At 39.5% G+C, this 23,396-nt stretch overlaps 1 protein-coding gene across 2 annotated transcripts in view; it reads left to right on the top strand.

Moving 5' to 3' along the window:
• VGLL4 (vestigial like family member 4) overlaps window positions 1-23,396 on the top strand; it is a 92,161-nt gene that overhangs the window by 25,139 nt on the left and 43,626 nt on the right. Inside the window, exon 1 of one of the 2 annotated variants that reach the window (XM_069769781.1) lies at window positions 19,451-20,108. The exons of the other annotated variant lie outside the window; for it this stretch is intronic. Coding sequence (XP_069625882.1) covers window positions 20,027-20,108 — 82 coding nt within the window. The 5' untranslated portion in view covers window positions 19,451-20,026. Of the gene's footprint in view, window positions 1-19,450; window positions 20,109-23,396 lie in introns of those variants that run through there. 2 annotated transcript variants of the gene reach the window in all.

Here is a 23,396-nt window from a genome sequence, read left to right as displayed (position 1 = left end):
AATGGGGATGGAGGAATTAAAAGGCTGTCCTGTGTTAGTACATTCTTAGTACATTTAGCACAATTTCTTTGCAGTGGTGTGAATTGTTGTTTTAGCCTATAAATTGTAAGACTTTAAGTATATAAATATTTTATAAGGTATAATATCCGGGTCATTCTGAAGTAAATGTACGAGAAGAAAACTCAAAAAGCATAGGGAATTCTGTAGGGAATTAAGCTGGAGGTTGAGGGGTGGGGAGAAAGGAATTGATGACCTAAAAGATCCCTTAAGAGCTGCAACATTATTTCTTGAAGTCTGCTACAGTCATATTTTAGCTGATACCTCTTTTTTCAGACAGTAGGGTTTGGTTTTGTCCCTATACTGTGAGGTAGGTATTGAATCTGTTGTGATTTAAATCAGTGACAACAGTCTCTAACTTTACTCGTGCAATGTTAGACAAATACGAGGAATAAAATTAACACAATGCAACACGGTGGCTGTTCACTTTCTGCTGAATTTGAGATACAGACTGTGATTTCCTTGCTTAATAGATTGCCAGACTACAGATAGTTTGATAACTCTCTATATTTGAGAATCACCACTGTTTTCTTGAACCCGTTTTATACTGGGTATGTAGTGCACACATAACTAGAATGTCAAGCTTCATTCCTACCTTAGTTCACAACTGTGCAGAAAACCTTTAACCGTATAATCATGCTTTTAACAAGAATTGTCCAAGTGGCCACAGGCTTTAGGCTAAACTTCAAACAAGTGTTAGTCACTGTTTGCATGATAGATTAGTGTATTTCTTCATTAAAAGATGTTTCAGTGGAAAGCAGTGAATGGGTTGTGCCTCCCTACCCTCCCTGGTTATCTGTTGGCATAGGAATCACTGCCCTGCACACGAATGGGTTAGGCTCTTTCCCAAGCATGGGTCAGAGATGCTTGCCTCCCAGAAACGTTACTGAGTAGTTTTCTGGATTTATTCTCTGAGGCCAAGTCAGCACTTCTGCTGAGGATGTTATTTTTTTTTTTCTGATTCCTTTCCACCATGCACATTGAGGAAAGCAGGATTCTCCACAACTGCAAAGTAATCGGAATTTATGTATTTAAACAGTCAGATACTGGTGTCATATCCCCTCCCAGTTTGCTCTCAGTTTTAGGCTGCATACAGATGTTATATCAATTTTACTTGGAAACCAATACAAAAAAACAACTTTGTGGAACTGGTGCAGACTCTTATGATGACAAAGTAGTATCAGTTCAGAGTGTACTCATATGATTAACACATGCTACATCAATATACAACCATTTTAATTGATTCATGTCTTCACAGGACTTACTGCAGTTGAATCAAATCAGATCAAGAATAAACTTTTAAATTGGAAGATTAGAGGGGTATACATGTAAGTGTGTGAAGGCAAGAACTTGATGTTTCTATTAGACTTTGTATGTGCTTATTTCGTTTGAAGGGCCTCACTGTTATCTAGTGGCATTCTGCATTTAGAGCTGTTTATCTAGAATCACTGTCTTTCTGAGTTTATGGTAAACAGTAGTATAGAAGTTCCTGCACTGGCATCCAAAGATGCAGAATTTATTTTGAATGTTTGTTACGCAACACAGTTAACTGACTTGTATAACTTTTTTTTGATAGGAATTTTTTTCCTCAAAACTTGCAAATTACCACATATATAATAACCTCTGACAGTGCTCAGATAACATTCCTGATATTTAATTCCAAGCCAACTGCTGTGCGGGCTGGTGCGGCTAATTGGTTTCTTTGGGATTGTCTTCACTGCACAGACATTCCTGACAGAAATTCCATCCTCAAGCAAGCAAAGGAAACCTAAATCAAGTAGGCTTTAACCTGAGTTGGTTGGCCTGTCTGGGAGTATAGAAGAATAAAGCCTAAATTAGCAAAACTCCCATAATGCAGAAATGGTGTTGCTCAAGTATTATTCTATAATGTGATGGCTATCTCTTGTGTTAGTCTAACTGGAAAGAAGTTTCAATCAGCATAGACAGTTTACCAACTCTTCTGAAGCCATAAGAGCTTTGAGTGTTCAATATTTGTTAAGTATGTAGAAAACCTCAGGAGTCAGTGGTGTATAAAAATAAATCTGTTACTGCCTATCAGTAAGTAAGAATGATCTGAGAATAGTCACTGCAGTAGAAGTAGAGTGTAAACTACTAGTTTGTGAAAATCATGCTAAACTTTGCAAATTCATGTTCCACATGTACATGTTTGTGTTCAGAGAAAAATGGAGGAATGTAGAGATGGTATCTAGCTCATCGGAGATGGATCTTCTTGGTGGTATAAAATTTAATAGAAATAAAAATCAGACAGCAGTTTTGACAGGGAATAATGTGTTAGTCTGTTGTTTTATACTGGCAGCTCAGTTGTTCTGCTGTTTTATAATGTAAAAGACATGAATTTACTTGTGGCATGTCTGCTGCAGCCTGGCAAAATATAGAGTGCTAATTGGCTTTTGACTTGGGAGGATTATTCATTTAGGAGAATTGACAGGCATGGCTTCAGCACCCTGATTTATGTTCTTTGGGCTACCCCATGAAGGTACTTCTGCCTAAGGAAGTGATGTGTACACATGGAGAGCTATGTTGGTATGGATGTGTGATATAACTCTGATGGTATGTTTCCCTTTGTAGCTGAATCCTGCTGATGGTAAGTCTGTAAGGTGAACTTTGATCTTGGGATCATCTGTACTGCAGATTTTTTACCGAGGCTGCAATCTTGCCAATGCTTACAGTATTGTGAAATTCTAATTAATGTGATGTATGTGGATATGGAGTCCTCATTTTGACTGGCTTTCTTATACATGATCTTGGTGGAGTCAGACATATCCCAATTTAAATGCAAAGAAACTGTGAAAGGACATCTTTCTGCAACCAAAGTCAGACTTTGTTTTTTCTAGTTAAAGTTAAGAACCAGATTGTGCTTACCGAGATACGTAAAGGTTCACAAGAAGAATCCAAGAGTGTCAGAAGATGGGCGATTCAGCCAGCTTCCCAAGGGCTGTCCACAGCAACATTTCAGTTGATGCAATGCTAGGCTTGCAAATCAGGACTTACAGGCAAGAATTAGCTGCCTTCACTCACTTTTATGAATCTAGTTGACTTTGCAGAGGGTAAATGCATGTTGCACTTACTTGTGAGGAGATCAAATCTTCTCCCTCATGGTCCCTGGAAGAATCTGAACCCCACCGGTATTTTTTCTGGGAATTTCTACCACTTTGCAGTTTCTTTTTATACGTTTCATTCCGCCTTGATCAGAGAGAGAGGAATAACACCGTCCTATATTTATTTTTGTTTCCTGATGACTGAATTAATGTCTTTGTTGTCTTGTAAGCAATGTTTAGAGAAGGCATTCCCTCCTTAGAACAAGAGTCTGGCACAATTTATATCCCCCATCATCCAAAACTGAAGAGAGTGGTTTGCAGACTGAACACTGTCCGGAGTAAGGAAAAAGAGGTAGGCATTCTACAAGAAACATGTTGTACCAGGATTCTTTTAATGAAGGTTCTCCACTGGCTGGCTGTCTTGTGACTTTTTAAATACATTGTCGGTAAATTAACAGGTCAGACAGGTTCTGCCTGAAAAGAATATACAGACCAAGAATTCTTTTATTTTTTAATTACTACAGTGGATGAAAGCAAGGTGTGGTCTTTGGCCCAGTGCAGAGAGTCAGGAACTGACTAGCTTCTATGCCTTTAGGTAAATCTCATCTTCCTCCCTTGATTTCTCCAGCTGTGATATAGGTGTGATACTTGCCTCAGGAGGAAACTGAATATATTCGTGTTTGCAAGGTTCCTTGGAGATTGAAGTTCAATGCACATAGTATTTCTAATATGTTGTCTGTATTAGATGTTAGAAAATTAACCTTTTTAATAAAGATTTTTAAATAAAAATACTGATCACATGACTTGAGTTTAGTTTAGCTGCATTCTTTCTTCTCTCTGTGGAAAGTAACTGGAAAATGCCTTCTCAGGACCTCTACCACAAACATTTCCACATGATAATTTCTTCAGTTTTGTGTTATGGGTGTCTTAATATCTGACTTCAGCGAAAGCTTAAGATAGCGAATTTGTCCCAACACAGAAGATACCTAAATGATTGAGTGCATTTGATGAATGAGACACCTAAGATGAAAATGTATTTTTTTACAGTATTTATCCATCTACAGTGTTTTTCAAGTTTTTGTGTTCTGCCAAACCCAAACATTTTAGCACTTCAACATTGGCCTTCAAAATTGTTCAGTTAAAAAGTTTTCACTGCTTCCTAGTTTTGAGCTTTTGGGCTCACTTTGTGGCATAATTTACACAATCTGTTAGAATTAAAAGCTTAAAAAATAAAAATAAATTGTGTGCAGTTTCTTCAGATGCCCTTGGGAGAAATGGGGCTTTAAGAAAAACATCAGTATTGCAAAACTCTGCAGTATTATGGAGTTGCAACATAAAGAACTTGGGGGGGGGGGGGGGGGAAAGGGGCAAGGTCACTGCTAGGTTCTAGTTTTTCAGTAGTGGTGTCTCCTTATTTCACTTACTTTACGTGGTCTGTCATCATATTTGGAAATATGAAACTTAGATACTGTTGTGGGCACATCAGGATTTTGTTCCGTCGATGCCAGCACGGTCATATCTCTGCTAGACTTTATTTTTCTTAAGACATATATATGAAATACTTGGAAATCTTCTTCAGTTCCAGTGCTGTGGGTTTAAATTGTTAGTTATTCATCCACATATCTTGTGATTTGCATTTCATGTGACTGCAAGTGTGGACAGGAGTGTGTGATATCACTGTAGAGGAGAAGGGTTTAACTGCTTTCTCCAGCTGTAGAGGAGCGCTCTCGCCCTGCCCTAGAGCTGGTTTGGTAAGTGCACGCTGTCAGTTCATTTTGGCAGAGCACCATACGAGCCAAGGAAAACGTGTTGGGAGTTGAAGCTGGGGCTGGTTACGCAGCTCAGCAGAGGACAGCTGGAACACAGTTTGTCTTTGTGTAGAGATCTCTTTTTTGGATTGCTTTTTTTCGCTAGGTGCAGCTTCACCACTTAGATGTTTAAATCCACCACCAAAATGACTGGCAGAGGAAGGACTCAAAGAGATAAAACGCTGGGAAATGGAGACTGTTTATTGGTTTTGTTGCATTTCTCTTTTAATTGCAAATAGTTGTCATGGTACTTCGTGGTTCCAACATGTGCATAGACATCGCAGGGTTTTATTACTTGGTGTGACAAATACATTCTGACTTGCAGGAGATGCAGTGAATTGTTTCACTAATCCTCTTCCATTACAGCCTGTAGGATTAATTTTGGTGGCAATATTTGCTTTGCTTTTTTTGATACAGGATCTTAACGTTGTTTCATGGAGGATTTGATTTGTGCATATTTAGACTGAAAATTGAAAAAGAGTAATAATTTGAGTTTTTCCTGTTTTAAACAGTTTTAACATTTTTTGTTCTTATTCCACTGATTAGCACTGCTGAAAGTGTATTTTAAAATATGCTTAAGAACATGGAATGATTCAGTAGAATATCTTCTTGAATAAAGCATGTGATAAATAAAATTAAGCCTTTCCAAAAAAAATGAAAATAGGTCATCAACTCTCTTTAACTAAGCTGTACATTGCTAAGGTTTTATTTATTTGTTTGTTGATTTTTAATTAAGCCAATAGCATGCATGGGGAAATGTATTTCACATCACTTCTGTTTTAATAAACTGATGCAGGGAAGTGGGACTGGCATCAGAGATCAGACAGGCAGAGAGAGCGATACAATGAGTTGAAAAGGGGACAAGACAGAAGGGGCTGGTAAGCATTTTGCTTATTTGGTGGATATAAGTAGTTCAGCCTCACTGTTAATCCTTGTGGGTACTAGTTTTGTGGAGTAGTGGGGATAGTGCTGGGGGTGGTTCTTTCCTTTTAACTTGCCCTGTTAGGAAAATCATATATACTGAAATACGGTGTTGAAGTTTTGAAATTTTGAGGACAGTGATTAAATTCAGCTTCTATGTTAAAATGCATGGTATAGAGGATTCCTGACCATAAGCTATTTTTTACGTAAGGCCTTAGTCTCATTTACTGAGAGGGACAGTGCCTACTGAAAGAACTATTTGATATTTGGGTGGTTTTTTTCTGCATTGCTTAGTGTGGAGCCTAAACTTTATTTTCTGCCCACTATTCAAACAAAGCTCAACAGGCAGGATTATTCAGTTCGTTGTAGATTTTTGTATGGCACTTATCACTGTACTGCCACGGAGCTTCATAAACCTTTAATTAATCTTTACAACACCTCTTTGATGTGATTCAATTCAATCATTATTCAGGACCAGAGCCAGTAAATCTTTCCTTACACAAAACGAGGTGAGGTCCTGTGGGAATATAATCTGCAAGGCAATCAAATGTGATTATGCAGTACAACTGTGTAAGCATGGCAAATCAGGGTTACCCCAAAAAATCCTTTTCCTGGCACTTTTTGTCTTGCGAGTGTTTGATTTTTACAATCATTGTGATACTCTTGAAACACTGTTGTATGTTAAAAATCATATGTAAAATGATTCATCCTGAAAACAGCTTCTTCAGACGTGTAATGGAAAGAATAGAACACCTCCAGCTCAGGATTTTTGGCTTTTTGATTAATTATGTTTTGTAACCTTTTTGCTACATCTTCTTTTAAAACAAAACCAAAGAAAAGCTGCTCAGCTAAGAATACTGGCAAAACCAGACTTCATTCTGGTATGTGTGTGTGTATTTCAGTGCCATGTAGTTCATAGGGCGCTCTAGTCGGGGCTGCTCACGCATGTTGGAGTCTTGCTTCTAGACTGATTACCAAGACTGACATAAACTCAGTTATGCTGAATATTAAGGTTGTAAATGGAGAACCTTTGATTTTGAGGATACAGTATCATACTTTCGTGCATGGTTTAAATGCTTGTTGGTGCATATTGTGTCTATTTGTCTCTTCATTTATCATCGTTTCAACAAACCAGCAATTCAGACCAACGATATGACTCCTTATTTAATTGTCCTGACCCAGGCTGAGCAATCATTTTCATATGACAGTTCAATTTCTCTAACTTCTGGAAACAAGCAGCCCCAAATTTCTGGCAATAATATGATTTACGTAATTAGGCTTTTGCCCTACCTTTGCCCTCCAAAAAAAATGCACTTGTGAATGACTGAAAATGTAGTCTATCTTGAAGCCACAGTAACCATGCTTAAATGGGGTTCTTTGTCCTGTCTCATAAGAATCACTTCAAGAAAAGACTCCCGTTCCTCTTCTAAATGTAAATATTGGCAATCCTAAAACAAGAGTTGATAAAGAGTATATGTTTTCTTTTTCGAAGAATTGTCTGTAGGGAAATAGTAGTATTTTGTATAGTAAATTGCTTTGCATATTGTATTCTTATGTATGCGTGCTGTATTGAATGGTGTCATACTAACAGGATGTTTCTGCTGAAATAAGGTCTAGGAAAAGTTTAGCCTTATTGTAAAACTTAGTAATTCTCTACTGCCTTATTTCACAATGGGACTGGATTGTTTTCGTTTCTAACCACGTTCCAAAATGGAATTTGATACAGTAAGTGTGAGCCATAATTTTATGTTGTGGGTGGAAGGCAAAACTGAAGAGTTAAGTACAATGTCTTTTCTGTCCTGCCAAGTTGTAGGTCTGTGAAAGGGCAGGGTGTGGTAAATTCTGTGCAGTGGATATCTGGACAATTTAATTCCAGTTCCACACTAAGGTATGGTCATTACCTATGTCTTAATTAATGCATTCATATTCTTAGTTAGGTTTTGCTAATAACGTTTGCAGTATAGCAGTGTCAGTGATATTAGGATCCTCATTTGGGTTTGTATGATGTAATTATGAAAAAAAAATTGCTTTGTTGTGGAAATGAATCTTTTTTAAAAAAAAAAGCTGCTAACTGCAAATGTCATCTTTGTTGTTTGTTTTTTTTTTTTTTAAAGGTGATTTTTCTTAAGTTTCTGACTGCAGGCCTGAGATAGATGGATGTTCACTTTGTATAAATACCATTAGCAGTAAGATAGTATTTTCATACAAGATGGATACTGTTGTCTCTGTGCAATCTATTCATCGCTGTATGGAAAATAAGGGGACCACTGGGACCAGTCCTAATCACCACAAACTTCCAGCATGCTACATTTGTACGTAGTCTTCAGATTTACAAGCCACGTGTGGAAAATGTGTGGTTAATGTTTTTTGCCTATACAATTTTTTCATTGTAGGGCACACTGATGACCCTTGCACGTATAAGATACCCCGCAATGTTAATAAATTTCATGTTCTGTTTCTCTGAAAGAAAACGTTTGTTTCAGTAATGCATCATATTTCATATGTGTTTTATGCATAAAAGGAAAAGGAATGATAGCATTCAGGTATTACAAACTTCTCCAGCCAGGTGAGATTCAGTATTGTATAACGAATGCTTTGTAGTATGTCGATCTAAAGTGTTACCAACCCAGATTGATGACCTGCATTACGTCAATTGAGGTAGATTTAGGCAGCATTTTAGAAGCAAATGAGATTTATGCAACATCTCATTATATTTTTGTAGGATAGTGAATTCAAGATGTTGGTTTCCATGAGACTAGTGCTTTTGAACTTTACATTCACAAATTCAGCTTTTTGCAAAGGTGTAAGGGAAGAAAGTTTGCTCTCTGTCAATAACACTGTGCCTGCTGGAGTGATGCATTGTATTGTTGCATGCTGTTGACCTAGAGCTGCCTTTTTTAAAAAAGATTATTTTTATTTCCCCTGCCCTCAAGGTACAAGTCCATGCAGATTTTTGATAAATGTGGTTTATGCCTCTATTTTTTTAAATCCCTAAGAGGGTGTTCTAGGCTTACTTCTGCAGGATAAGCTATGTAAAGAGGACAGGTTTGGTTGACCACAGCAGATTACAGGTGTGAGTGACCAACACACCAGCAGCCTAATGGGTGTGAGCTGTGGAGAGTGAATGGAATAGGAGCAGTAATTATAGGAAGTAACTGTTTGGCTTCTCATATGATACCAAAACCAGAAATGTACATTGTGATATTCTTCAGTCTATTGAGCAAGAAATGTGTGAGGGCTAGGTGGGCTTAGACAGTAAGTCTCTGCTCCACTGAGCTCCTACTGAGGTGATTTTTTTTTTTCTTGCTTGGGAGCTGGGATCTGTCTACAGGGGAATGTTATCCACAATGGAGTCTTTATCGGAAGGAGATGCTGGGACCATTAGGACCCCTTCCTCTTTAGCCACCAGCCCTGTCATAAAATAATGCCTTTTCTACCCCCTCTTCTTGGAGGAGGAGTATGTAGACTCCATTATATCCAGGATGACTCTGCCTTTTCCCAGCATTTTGGGAAGAAGATGGTATATTACCAAGTTAGTATAAGCAGATGTTGCTTATCTTGAGTCCCTATTCCTTTAGCTGAGAGGACCTGTAGCTCAGAGAAAGGAAATAAAAAGTGAAGAGGCAAAGGACCAACACAGAGAGGGATAAGGTGGTATAAAGCTGAAAGCGTGATCTGCCATTTTGTTTTTGGGGTATCAGTGCCTCATGATTGTTTATCTTTTGGTATTGTGTGTGCTTAGGCCTGTCCTGTTGCTACAGGATTGGTAGCAACCAGAACTAGAGAAGCCTTGCAGCTGGTATAAGAGGTGAAAAGTCAGAGTGAATTTTAAGGCCTGGATTATGAAGTATTACACTTTGATTGGGAAAGGCTAGGAAGCTGCAGTGGGAGAGAAGATGGGAGACTCTGGGGTGATCGGGAAGTTGAGGTTGATGAGAAAAGTAGGTGCTTAGTGCAGGAAGAGAGGGATGGAATTTAGGGCAGTTAGAGAACATATCTTGAGCAAAGGCGTTGAGATTGTTGGAAGGAGAGAGAGAAGCTTGTAGATAAGTGGAAGCTGATGTTAAGATGGGAAACACTTTAAAAGACTGAGGAAATTTTGGGGATGTTGCAGAATATTTGTCTTGTTTGGGAAGCACTGAATGTCAGGACTTGAAGGGCTGGTGGATATGAGTCTTGGGAAGAGACCTGATGTGCCCATATGTCTGCATGCCCAAGTCCTTTTTTGTCATTAAAAAATTGATAGTTCTGATCCTTTCCTCTCTACCTGTTTTCCCTCCTCAGTAATTGGGGTTAGCCTGTGTGTTCCTGCTGACCCTCAGCTGAGCTGTCGTCCAGCCAGCTGCCACCAAACAGAGTGGACAGCAGCTGAGTTCTTGCTTTTCCCCAAGTGGTGGCATTAACTGCGGTCAGTCCTCCTACGCTCCCTGCCAACTGTTTGCAGAGAAAGGACAGGAGTGCAGTTATCTTTGAGGACTCTGGCTGTCTTTGAAGTATGATTGAAACTTGCCCGCTATTTCAAAGTTTGAGGTAAGGAGAGTGACAGGAGGTATGGTTGTATAACAAATGTTTTCCTTGAAAACTGGATTAAAAACAAGTGATAAAAAATGACAAAGCTTTCTGCTCTGGTAGTGTTCACTCTCTAATTACTGCAGCATTTGTCTGTGATTCCACATAGTGTTGAGTAAAATCTGTGGTATGGGCAGCATTCATCAAAGGGATATTTTGACTTCTTTATGGTAAATCGAAAGCTAACGTTTGGTTTGGAAATGCCTTGCTGAGCATTGTAGTTTGGAAGCCCCATGTTGCTGTTACACTTTCCGTGCTGTACAATGATCTCTTCTATTAAAGATGGTGAGTTGTGCCAGCTGTGCAGAGAGGGAAGAGATGTGAAATACATGCAAATACAATTCCCCATACTTTGTTGTTCTGTCAGAAGGCTGGAAGTTAGTAACAAATAATTAAAACTCTTGGGTTTTTTTTGTTTGTGTCTTTTGTTTAATGTAAAATGTGAAAAATCTGAAACAATTCTTGTTTCCATTTTTTGGGGGGCAGGGAGAAAAAAGCACAGTAAGAAAAAACTAGCATTGTTTTCCATCAAAACTATTTTTCAATGGAGAATTTTCAGCAGTCTCTAGGTTTGTGTTTGAGACTAAAAATGGCCTTTCTGGAAGGAAAAACATCTTACCTTGTGTACCTGTAGGAATGGAAATGGTAACTTTGATCCATTGGAAAAAGTAGGGTTTCAGCTTCCTAGTAATGCCATAGCATTCACTGTCAGGACTTGTAAAGGTGTGAGAGCATGAACTTTTGAAGCTGATGTGTTTGTGTTTTGGAACAGGGAGGGCTGACAACTTTTGAAAGGTTTTCCCTTTTAAAGGGGTTGATGGGGTTGTTATTTCTTCTGAGACCTGTAAAGTTGTAAGTAGGGACAGCGAGGGCATTCTCTGTGGTAGCTAGTGGAATTAATACAGATTTTCACATTCCACGAATGCTACACACATGCACGTGTGTGTGTATGTATCATATACAGTTAAAACATATTCTTTCTTGTATTACTACTTTAAACAGTGCAAGGGCAACGCTTTGGCAGCTGAATGTGGTGGTTCTTTTTTCTTGTTTTCTTCTACTCGATCCAGAGGACAACAGATCCATCAGCATCTCGAGCAAAGGTCCTGTTCTCTGGGTATCTGGGTTTTTTGTGAGCACTACAGTTTGGGATAAGTGAGTGTGTGTTTAGGGTTGGGTTGTTTGTTTTTTTTTTAAGTGTGGTAAAATAATTTAGTAAGATCAAATACTTTTTAAATAGTCGAGAACAAGACCCTCAATTGGAAAAGAATAGTCTTAGAACTTAAATATTTTTTTTTAATTTAATGAAGTACTAGGTTGCAAGTTATATAATTGGGTTCTGTAATAGGTACTTATTAACATTTTCATCCTAACATTTAGGATAAGTAATTACTTTAATGTTTAAAAGCCAAAATTAATTTGTTTTGTAACAAAAGTTGTAATTGATTTTACTGCATGGTTCTTAGCAAGATAAGCATTGGGATTCATGTTTTTATCTCATTTATAAGGTTGTTACCTGTGTTGCCTCTAATATTCAGTCTTTGTGCAAGCGAGGTCAACTCCAGACACTTAAGTAGATTTACATACGTTGACATCCAAGTTGAATTAGGCCCTGTGAGTATATGTTATGTCTCGCCAAGCTAGCTATAAAGGGGAAATCTTTTCAAAGACTTTAGCAATCTTAGAGCTCTTTGCTTTATTTCTAAACCCTGTAATTAGTGGTTTCTTGAAACTGGATTTGCTTCTTCCCAAGCTGAGGGATATGCACAGTAATTTTGAAATCTAGCCTCTAAACATGGTCTGGCTCCTAACTTTTCTAAGTAACAAGCGTTTTAGATGCCTGACCATCCAGCTGACTTAGGGTTGGCTTTTCTTCTTTAATACACTCTCTTTCTTTTTTCTTTTCTTCCCTCCCCCCCCCCCCTTCTTATTTCTAATATTGGAAAAATAAAGTATTTTCTTTGCCCTGTTGACACAATATTAGGGCATGGCAAAGTTAACACTTCACTGTTTGCATCTGGAGGCTCTGATGGTGTTCAAGACTCTTTGTAGTTCAAGATAAATTATGTTTGTGATTACAATCAACCCTTCAGAAATTTAAATTAGTATGCAAATAACAGGAAAGATTATCAAGATTTTAATTAGCAAATAACAATTTTTCAACCTAGATAAACTAGAGTTATCTGTTATGTATTCTAGCTGCATTTTTAAAGTGTTCTCAGCCCAGCTTAAGAGAATTAAAAAACACCAGCAAATTGTGAATTGCAAGGTACTGTTGAAAAATGAAAAATATTCTTGGTAAACCTGATATTCTTAGCCTGCTGTTGAGTTTGAGTAAGCAGTCAAAGAATAAGGTCAAGATAAATCAGGTGCTATTGAAAACACTTTTCTCATTTGTATTTCACCTCATAGAACTTGAAAGTAATCACCTGGTTCATTGCCTCCACTGCCCTGCAGTCTTTGGCAATTGTGAAGTAGTTATTTTAATTTTAGAAAGATCAGCAGAATGTGTACTCTGCATGCTCCTGCTCTCCATTCATTAAAAAGCTTTTAAAAACACACTAAGCTTTGAAACAATGAGGAGTTACAGCTTTTGTGCCACAGTAAGAGAACAGAAGGTAATCGAAGGTGACGCTGTGTTCTGGGTCGGTGTGATCCAACTGGTGGAAGCGAAGTGGGCTGCTTCCTAAATTCCCAGTTGCTTCTTTCTGGAGACAAGAAGTACCTGCCAGAGGCATCATACACTACCTTCTGTGCCCATTTTATATTTTGACCCAGAGAGCTAAATGTGACTATCGGAAAAAAAACCACCCCAACAAACCACCAAAACCAAGTGAGAGTTGCAGTAAAGTCTTGTCTGTGCCCTGCCTTGGTCCCTGCCTTTTCTGACCTCTTCCCCTTTCCTCACTTCTTTTGTGAAAATGGTCTATGGTACAATAGAAGGGTGCTTTTAGTTTGGAGTAGGAGACAAATAGCTTTCTGGAAGTGATGGAGGGAAAACAGGGGGAGAGCATTCTTGCTGATGAGGGCAGGCTTTAATGAACCAAAAGCTTTTTGAGTTGTTTAATGTCTTATAGTTTTTTGATCTGATATGAAATGGCTGGTTCTAAATTGCTACATGTTTACAAATAAGTGATCTGAATTTTTTATTTACATTCACAGTGATATGCTTTTTAAAATCTCTATATCTTAAAAGTAATACAGAATAAGAACTGCAGTACAGCTAAACATTTAAAAAAAAAAAAAATCCAGCTCCCAGTCCAGACAAGCCATTACCATCCATTCCTGGGTCCTAGAAGAGCTTGTAACTCTAGATATTCTTGGGCATCAGTATATTTTTTTGTTTCCCTGGCAGTTCTGTTCTTATTAGGCCAGTAGGGAACTGAAACCAAGATGCCTGCTGGCTTGGTCCCTCAGGGAATAGACAGCTTCATAACTTGGATTACATAGCAGTTTATAAGTATGCATGCAGTCAAGTACACATGCACACTCATAAATTGATTTCCTTACTAGATATTACTATGTTTGTTTTTTAAGCAGGATTGCATAAGTTAGGGTACAACAAGAATGAAAGAGAATATACGAATTATTTTGCTACAACTTAATATTGGGCATAAGTCTAATATTTCAGTCTCGAGGAACTCCACTGATAATAACGAAAGCGTCTTGTGTTCTATAATGTCTGGCATATTGTTGAAACCTTTAGCTAGTAAAGGACAGGTGAAACAAGAAGGCGTGCACTAGATTCAGTTCAGAGATGTTCTACCTGGTGGGGCTTGCTTTTTTTTTGGCCTTTTTTTAATTCTTTTTTTTTATTAAGGCTGTGAAAAGGAGAAGGTAGTTTGATGTGATTAAAATGTATTTGCAATGTACCTCTACGTTTAAAAAAAAAAAAAAAGTGATCTGGAAGAATGTGTATTTTTGGTATCTTCTGTTCACTGGTGCAATTGTCATTAATGCTTCGTAAAACGTATATAAAGTTGGTACGTTTTGTGGTATCTGACTCATTGAGCAAAGAGTTTAGTTATGTATTGTTCTATGTGGATCTCGGAGGCACAGCTGTTGAGATAGCTGCCAGCAAGAAACTTTAAATGTCATTTTCCTTATCATGCATCTCTGAACTTCCTGCATGTTAATATGTTTTAACTGTATTTCCTTATCATATCTGAATGTATTTAAAAGAAAACACCCCATCTTGCTTAAATGAGATTTTCTTGTTTACTTTTTTCTGTGAAATGTATTCTAACTGAAATAATAAAAATCGAGGTGATATATGCAGCAACTCTGCAGTTGAGTGTGTGAAAAAGGAAAAGCAGTATTTTTCCTTCAGGCACATCGCCACCTAGCAGCTGTTAACTAAAATTTGCTCATTTTTTACTTAAAGAAAGAAGGTAAAGCCTGTATCTAAGTACTCTTGCTGTATTCCTCCACCTCCTTCTTGGGACGTATTGAGGTATCAGCTAATAGGTGGTGTATCATCGATGCCTGTCTGACCTCAGGAGCTGCAACAGATATTTTTGTCCATTAAAAAATGGAATTATACTGAGCAATACTGTATGGTGCCTTACATCAGTGTGTCTCGCCTCTATAAAGACTGTATTTTTTTCTCTCGGTTGCAAAATTGGTCCCTGTAGAAATAGTTCCTCTTTGCTGATTGTCATCAAGGGTGAAATTTCAGTTGTGTCCAAGTGAATGGCTCGCACATTGTTCTTCTGTGGTGTTGATTCTTGGCCGGTGTCGTGCACTTTCCCACTGAAGGATGTTGTGTGGGATGGAGTGTAGACCAAGCTAGTAAAACTGCACCAAAACTGTTTTCTCAGGCTCTTCAGTGCTACTGCCTGAGGCAGTGGCAAGCATGGGAGAAAAGAGAGTAAGGAGAGACAAGGGGAGGACACGGGGGCAGAGAGGCAGAAGACTGACAGGGCTGAGGACAGCAGAGAGGAGGCAGAATGGAGTGCTCCATAGTAGCTTGCTTGAAAACATTTGTTCTAAGATAGCTCAATATATGTTTAAGCGCTGTAAAAAAAGATATAAACTCTCACTGTCAAATCTGATGTTATGGACGTGATATATTAAGGAATTGCTGTTTTTTCCTGCAAAAACTCAGGTAAACAAATAATACACAATTGTAAGGATTTATTTTTGTTAGGTCCTATTATTGCTCAAATAAGCCAGGACTAATATTTTTATAGTGGAAAAGTTTTATCACTATTTAGGAACCAATGACACAGTAACTTACTACATTCATAACATGCACTGTAATTCTTTGAAAAGGTAAGTTTCTCAAGCTTTTTTTTAATTGGAAAAATGCTCTGTTCTTCTCATCAGCCATTGGTATATCTGCATCAGTGCTTTAGGGGGCAGATGTTCGCTTTCAGAGTGAATCTCCTGATTGCCCTTCTTTGGTCTGCATCACAGTGGTCTCAGCCATAAACTAGATTCTGTTCAGATGAAAAGAAGCTGAAAGAAGTGCAGCAAGAGTGTCCCTGATGTGCTCCAGCTGCCCAGGGACATTGGTCCATCTGACCAGATGTAAGCCAGTTCAAAGAAAACACGTGGAGTGTAGATGGTTGAGGCCACAGCACCAGTTGCTTCACACTACTTTTGTAAGCATACCGCTGTTTTCTCCAAGAGGAGGAGTTTTGATATTTTCTTACTGTGAGAATTGTAGAAGAGCAGCACAGAAATCTTGTCAAACTTCACCCTAATGCAGGGACTAGCTGTCAAAATACATCTTTAGCCTCCTAGTTTTGACAATGGTGATTCACCTACTTATTAGAACTGCCCCCTTTTTTTTTCTTTTCCCCTCGTTTGCTTTCCTTGCCTCAGAATACTTCTGTGATAAGACATTCTTGTGTGAAGACTGAATTTCCTTTTCGTATTAAAGTGAAGCAGAAGATCACTAAGAGGTTGAACGATCTCATCTGCTATGTGGGATAATTGGAATCAAATCTAATGTACTTGGATGTGAAGTCGAGTGATCCAGAAAGACACGTGTGGATTTTCAGTTACCTCTAGGGGATGCTGTTGTGTTAAAAGTGCCAGTGTTTCAAATATTTTATATACAGATATGGGTATTTATCTGCCTTACAGAAGAAACATGTGTGCAGTCTTATGGGAAGTACTCTAGCTAATATGAAGCAGAGATACTACAGCACATAATTGTGTTTGCAACCATCAATATGTAGAAGAACAGAATGAACTATAACAAAGGTCCTGGGGTGATGTTAATAACTTGTTTTTCCGTGTATGTTGCATCTAAGCTGCTGATGCATTGATTATTGATTTCAGTTCAATGGGAGGTATCTCAAATTGGTGAAGTGTTTTGATGATCAGCAGTTCGAATCAAGTAGTTGGGAATTCTTTGCTGCCAGGAACAGAGTACTTTACAGTGACCCTGTAACCTATTTAAGGTTAATGTCTGCTGGACTTGAATTTGTTGAGCTGTTTTCTTTCAAAGAAAGGCTTCCTGTGAATGGATTTTGGTTTTAGAATGCTTGAGATACATTTACATTGATAATTTACCCCCCTATTCTTTCACTAGGCATTGCCTTATTTTCAGTATAGATATTTTAATTTAGAAATTCATAAAGCTCCCAGTGTTTGGTACCAGTTTATTATTATTTAAGGTGAAGCATCTAAGCTCATTATGCAACATTTGACAGGTGTTAATCATAGTGTATACCGTACTGCTGAAAGCCATTCACATGATAAAGCGATCACTACCGTCTAAAAACCTGTAGACCGGTGACTACTGGTCTAATAAAGAAGACTTAACTGCTTTATTAGTGTCTGGACAGCACTACTGAGCAGTCAGTGATTTGTAGACAATACCCCACCTTGCTTTTCCTGACAACTTGAAGAAATACATATCTTTGAATATTGAGGGGAATTTATATTGGACTTTGAACTATAATGCTCTTGTGTAGCTAACATGCTATGTGCAAATCCTGTCTTGTAGACCACTGCTCTAAAGAAGTTTAGAATATTGCTTTTTTTTCTTCCTTGTCACCTGCACTTCCTGCAAAAATTCAAGTATTTTAAATTGGAAAAATTAAATACTTATCTCTTCTTATCCTTCCCAAGCATCCATAAAGTGTGTTGTATTGCTGTAAATTCAGGGATGCTCTCTATATTAAAAACTGTACATAGCAGAAATATTTTCCCCAAAAGCTGTGGCATAGTTACGTAAGAAACTTGTGTTTCATGCTGAAGAAATGTGCCCCTCTTTTGTTCATGTTGTAGGTATGGATTTTTATTGCAGTTTATATCTTAAAGGGCTAAGACTTCTCTTGATGCCTTTATTAAATGGCTGGTTTAATTTGAAGCATTCATATAGAATATCTTTGAATTTGAGTATGTACAACATGATCTGCTGTGTAAAACTTCTAGTCCCTCTGCTTAAAAATCATAATGTTCTTCTCTTTATTAAAGCCATTTATCTTTCTAGAAAATACCATGCACTACTTTGGTCTGAAGAGGTGTGGTTGCAGCTTTTGTGGTAACAAATCCTGTGAGGCAAAAAAACCCTGGCAACCTTTTTATTAGGTGCCATCCAAGAAATGTACCGTTACCTCAGCATTAAGTACCCATCAGTTTTTATGCCATGTTAAAGTCTTAAAGATGAATAGCGCTTCCAATTAGGAGAGTGCCCTTGTTGCATATAAATAATCAATAAAAGGCTTCTTGACCTTCATCTTCCCAGCAATGCAGAATTCCTTTCAGGTAATTTGTTTCCTGCTGTATTGAATTCAGCACTGTTAATGGAGATTCTCCTTCAGTTGAAGCATAGAGGTAGATAATGTAGAGGACTACTTTATGTATTTGAAGTGAGGAGAAACCTTATTTGGGTTACAGGGAATCTTCCTTGGAGATAAGTTTCTTACTCCTATTTATCAGTAGGAAATTTAAGTAAATTACCTAGTCTCACTGAAATATCCAGAGCATTCAAGCAGTACTTTTCAAAATAGTTTGACCAAATGTCACTCCATGAGTTGCCTCTCTGATGTAGTATCTTCCCCTTCCTAACAGAGGGGAGAAATTCTCAAGGTGGAAATGAGTTTGTTACTGGTTCTCACCAACTGTCTGCTCTTGTGTGTACCGTTAAAATTCTCCATCCCAGAAAGGGAGGGATGAGTTATGTTCCAAGCCGAAGAGGGCAGAGGGAAGATTAGGACTCCATTAGCTTTTTTTTGTTTGTCTTAGACCAAACCTCCCCAGTATTTATTTCTCTCTGTCTGTCAAATCAGACTTGCAGGTGCTGATCAGCCACAGGAGATGCAAACTGATACCCGTTAGGTTAGCACATGCTTCCACCCTTACAGATGTTCTGCCCTCTTAGAATGAGTGGTACACATCTGTATAAGCAGCTAGAGTCTTTGTGATCAAGGTTCAGACTGCAGAAGGGCAGACCACATCCTGAGATGAGAGCAACTGCTGTAAAGATCTCCGTCATTTGTGTCATCTAAACCGGACCTTTAGCAGCTGTTAAAAATCCAGGACACAAAGTTTAACTGCCAATAGCCTTTAAAAAAATCAAACGTAATAGTGTACCGATTGAATTGTAGCGGTGTGTGCATGTGAGTACACAGTGCCTGTCTGTATGCGTACAGATGTACCCGCTGTACCTCATTTCTTTAATGTTTAATTGCCTTTATCATACCAGACCTGCCGTTCTGTCCCATTACCGTAAACCAGCATTATTTTTCACTGCTAACAGTACTGGGATGCGTCCGAGGCCACGCTAGGCTATTAAGTAACACGTTTAAGAGAGAGAACTGATTTTAAACAGCTGGATTTCGCTCGGGTCTCCTGCTCAGCAGCCCGACCGAGAAGTTGCGGTGGGTCGGCTCCTGCCCCGTGTCCAGAGGAGGCCCCTGGGCTGGCCGGGCAGCCCCTGCTTCCTCGTCCTCGTCCTCCTCGTCCTCCTCCTCCTCCCGCCGGGCAGCGGCAGCCCCGCTTCCTGCCAGGCGCGGCTCTGAGATGGCCCCTTGTGCCCAGAGCCCGGCTGTGCGGGCTCTCCGCCGCCGCCTCCCCTTGCTTTCAAACACTCGGTGCATTTAGAGACTGATCTTGTGCAGAAAATATCCCTGACATTTGAGGAGCTCCAGGGATTCACTGAGCATGCTCAGTCCTCCCCGCCTGATAGCGAGAGGAAGCTGGTTTACATACGAGTCATACCAAGCATAGCCTGCATGTCAGTGCAGTTAACTTGCAGCGGGCTGTGAGCAGAACTAGTGTGTCTTTGTCCTAGGAAATTTCCCTCGTTTCTCTTTTCTTTTTTTTTTTGACTCCGTGGGTTGTTTTGGTTTTTTTGGTTTTTGTTTTTGTTTGTTTTTCGTTTTTTAATTGGAAAAAGACTTGAAAAGTTTTTAGACAGTCTTCTTTGTGTTGAAGGACCCAGTGTACTTTAGTTTTCATAAGTTTGGAAGGGAGAGCGTGTGTGTTTTAATCCCTCCGACTCTCCTTTAACACACTTTGTTTTGATTAGCTGAAGGCTGGGCCTGCTGAAGTTTAGGAAGCCGGGAGCGTCCTCGGCACCATTTGCCCGGCCCTCTTCTCCCTGAACCTGGGCGACAGCAAACGAGCTGGTCTTTTTTGCTAGCCCGATAAATGCTATTTATGAAGATGGACCTGTTGAACTACCAATACTTGGACAAGATGAACAACAATATTGGCATTCTGTGCTACGAAGGTAATGGTTTCGTTTCGCCGAGCGTCGTGTGTCGGGTGTGTTTTCTGTTGTGGGCGAGCGTGGGGTTTTTCCCCTCTGGAAAGGCACCCTGCGCTCTTGGTGCCTCGCCGCCGGTATTGTTAAAGCTTTGCTTAAGGGAAGGGGCTTTTTAGCTTTGTCGTTCTTTTTTTTTTTTTTTTTTTTTTTTTTTTTTTTTTTTTTTTTTACAAAGCGTTAATTTCAGCGTTACTCCTCTTCTGAACGATACCAGTAGGTGGACGAGCGTCACGGACCTCGTCGCCTTTGTGGCAGGTGGAGTTTTTGTTGGCCGTTTCTGCGGCGGCAGAAGCAGCGGTTCGTGAAGCAGCTGCGGGGCTTAACGCGGGGCTCAGCCCGTCACCCCCCGGCCCCGCCGCTGCCCCACAGCCCTTTCCCGCCTCGCCGCAGCAACCGCCCCCCCCGCCGCCGCCTCAGAGCCGCAGCACCTCCGCGTCTCCCTGCGCGGCCGGGGCGGCGGGGGGGCGGCGGGAGCGCGGCCCGTTGTGCGGCCGCTGGTTCTTCCTCCGCGCAGCTGGGCCAGCCCGCCTCCCGCCGGCGCAGCCCGCCTTCCCCGGCACCCCCCGCCCCGAGCGCCGGTCCCCCGGGAAGGAATTACACAACCCCTTGGATAAACGGAGTCGTTTGGGGCTTTTTTTTTTTTTTCTCCCTTCCCCGCTGGACTCTGAATTTTACTTATGTCGTCCTCAGCTAACGTAGGCGGCCGTTTGCTCTTCACGTTGTGAGCACTCGTAGTCCTGTGTGGAAGTTGCTTGAGGTAATAGGGTAGAATCGGTTTCTTAATCTAGTGGAGTTTTATCTACGTGCAGTTTGAAGAAGTGGTTATGGCTTGGCTTTGACTGGAAAGAAAGGCACCACTGAGCTAATTCAGCTTGGCAGTAGAACTGTTTTTGCTGTAGCCACAGACAAGCATTGCAGAAATCTTTCTTCTGATTCAGCAGGAACATTTTCCATGTTCATTTGGAAAATAAACTTGCTGTAGTTGTCAGGGAAGAAACAATAAGGAGTATACAAAGGGACAAGGAGCTATCTGTTCACACTCGTCAGAAAAAGACCAGGCCAGAAGACAGGGAGCTGAACCTCACTATGCAAAATACCATCTTTTCTATCATTAAACCAGCACGGCCACGTTTCTTTCCTTTGGGAAGTGGAGGGGGCTCTCTGTAGAACTGTTAATATCGGTTTCATTTTTTTTTCTTCTTTCCTTTTTTTTCCTGCACAATAAATAAGTTGAATAAAGCTCTTGAATAAAGCTCTTTTACAGAAGGTTGAGCTTGCCCATCAGTACTGAATAATGTAGAGCTGGGATTCAATAGAGTTGAGTTTTCAAGCTGTTTCTTAGCCCCTGCTTTCTTCATTACAGCAAGAAAACTAGTGAAAAAAAGAAAAAAAAAAAAGATAAACAGCTTGCAGGATCCTTTAACTTTTTCATTGCTCTCTGTAGTAACCAGTGCTTTCTTTGGAAGCAGCTGACAACTTATGGTGAAGACCATGAAGTTTTGTATAAAATTCTGCTTACGTGGTACATGTTCCTGAGTGTTTTGTTGACTAAGGCAGAAAAACTGTAGTTTTGGCTCATTAGTTCAATTCATTATAATTATGTCTAATATTTATGGAAGATTCTTTCCAGCCCCTTTCCCCCCCGCCACCCTCTTCTTCAATAATTGTTATTTAACCAGATGTTAGCTTTAATAGTTCAAAACCGAAAGAACAGCTTAAGGAATACACTCTACTGTAGCAGTCTTTGTTTAGTTTAAACATCTGTTGCTATTTTCCTTATTCTGGAAGTTAACATTTTTAACACTAAAATAAACACACACAAAATGAAGAAAAGAAAAGCAAAACTTCAGTGGTGTTTATAGTGAGGTGTTTATATCCCAGTGATTTAAAAAGTATAAACACTGGCAACATCTGCACTGAACTCGAAGGGTGTTTTAGAGATGCCTACACATCTTCCATGCCTCTGCCATAGTATTTATTTTGTGAGTGAGTTGTGTCAGCAGTGATGGATCTTGTCTTTTCAAAGACGCTGCTGCGGTAGTAACTACATTGACAACAAAGTGGCCTTTCAAACTCAATTAATTAGGATTTATTGAAGGTCATACTTGAACTACTTATAAATAGATGCCTTCCTGCAAAGTACTTTTGCAGATGCAGGATAAGATACAAATACATTGTATGATGTGAAAATAGGTTTGAAATTTCAGAGGAAAGAATTATAGACTGATACGCCACAGGCAATGAATGAGATGGGTTCCTTATTTCTTTAGATTCTCTCTTGAAACACTTGCTTTTGCTTATTGAGATAATTGGTATACTGGTGAAGTGTGTCATTATTGTTTTATGAGGTTTACTAGTGGTTTTAATCTTTCACCTCTGGCACAAGCCACTGAACTATGTGCCATTGATTTGTAGCTGCAGCTTATGGATAAGAGATGTATTGGTACATAAGAAGTAGGAAAAATTCTTCCATCATGTGCATTTGGCAGCCCTTCAGTTCAACATGGAGTAGAAGAATATAATTTGCATCCCAAGATGACTCCTGCTTTTTCTTGCCCAGCAAGAGTTACAGATGGCACTTTGTTATCTGTAAGCTTCAGGCTACTGAGTTAATGCCAGCACTTGCTTAGTCTTCCCTAACTGTTAGGTGCAAGAAACCTCAGCTATGTCTTAATCTCGTTCTGTTCCTAAGTAGTGTCATTCATGATCATGCTCCAGTGAGTATGGGAACGTTTATTGACAAGACTGCTGTTTAGTTCATAAAACATATTTCTGATTTTGGCTTACTCTTTGGAGGTCTGGGGAAAGAGAGCAGAATGGTGACTAATATAGATGCTTTATGGACAGAAGAGTGTCCTTTTGTGGAGGTTGGGGGGGAAATGGGAGATCTAGAAGTTCTCCCATTAACCGTTAAGAAGTAATGGTGTGTTGCAGATATAGCTGACCGATTTGTAGTGTGGAACCTTAACTGAAGTTGACTGTTTTCTCAAACATAAGAATTTTCTAGTTGTCTTTTTTTTTTTTTTTTTTTTTTTACTGTGAGGTTGGTCTAACACTGGCACAGATTTCCCAGAGAGTTTGTGGAGCCTCCATCTGTGGAGAAACTCAAAACCTGGATGTGGCCCTGAGCAACCTGCCCTAGTTGAGCCTGTTTTTAAGCAGGAGGTTTGTACTAGATGATCTCCAGAGGTGCTTTCTAGCCTCAACACTTCTCTGATTCTATAATGTGATGGAAAGTTCTGTACACTTATA

Source organism: Haliaeetus albicilla, chromosome 24 (genome assembly GCF_947461875.1).
Source record: "Haliaeetus albicilla chromosome 24, bHalAlb1.1, whole genome shotgun sequence".
NCBI classification, from domain to species: Eukaryota; Metazoa; Chordata; class Aves; order Accipitriformes; family Accipitridae; genus Haliaeetus; species Haliaeetus albicilla.
The sequence above is the reverse complement of the archived record's forward strand: the minus strand, read 5'-3'. Positions and strand labels throughout refer to the sequence as shown.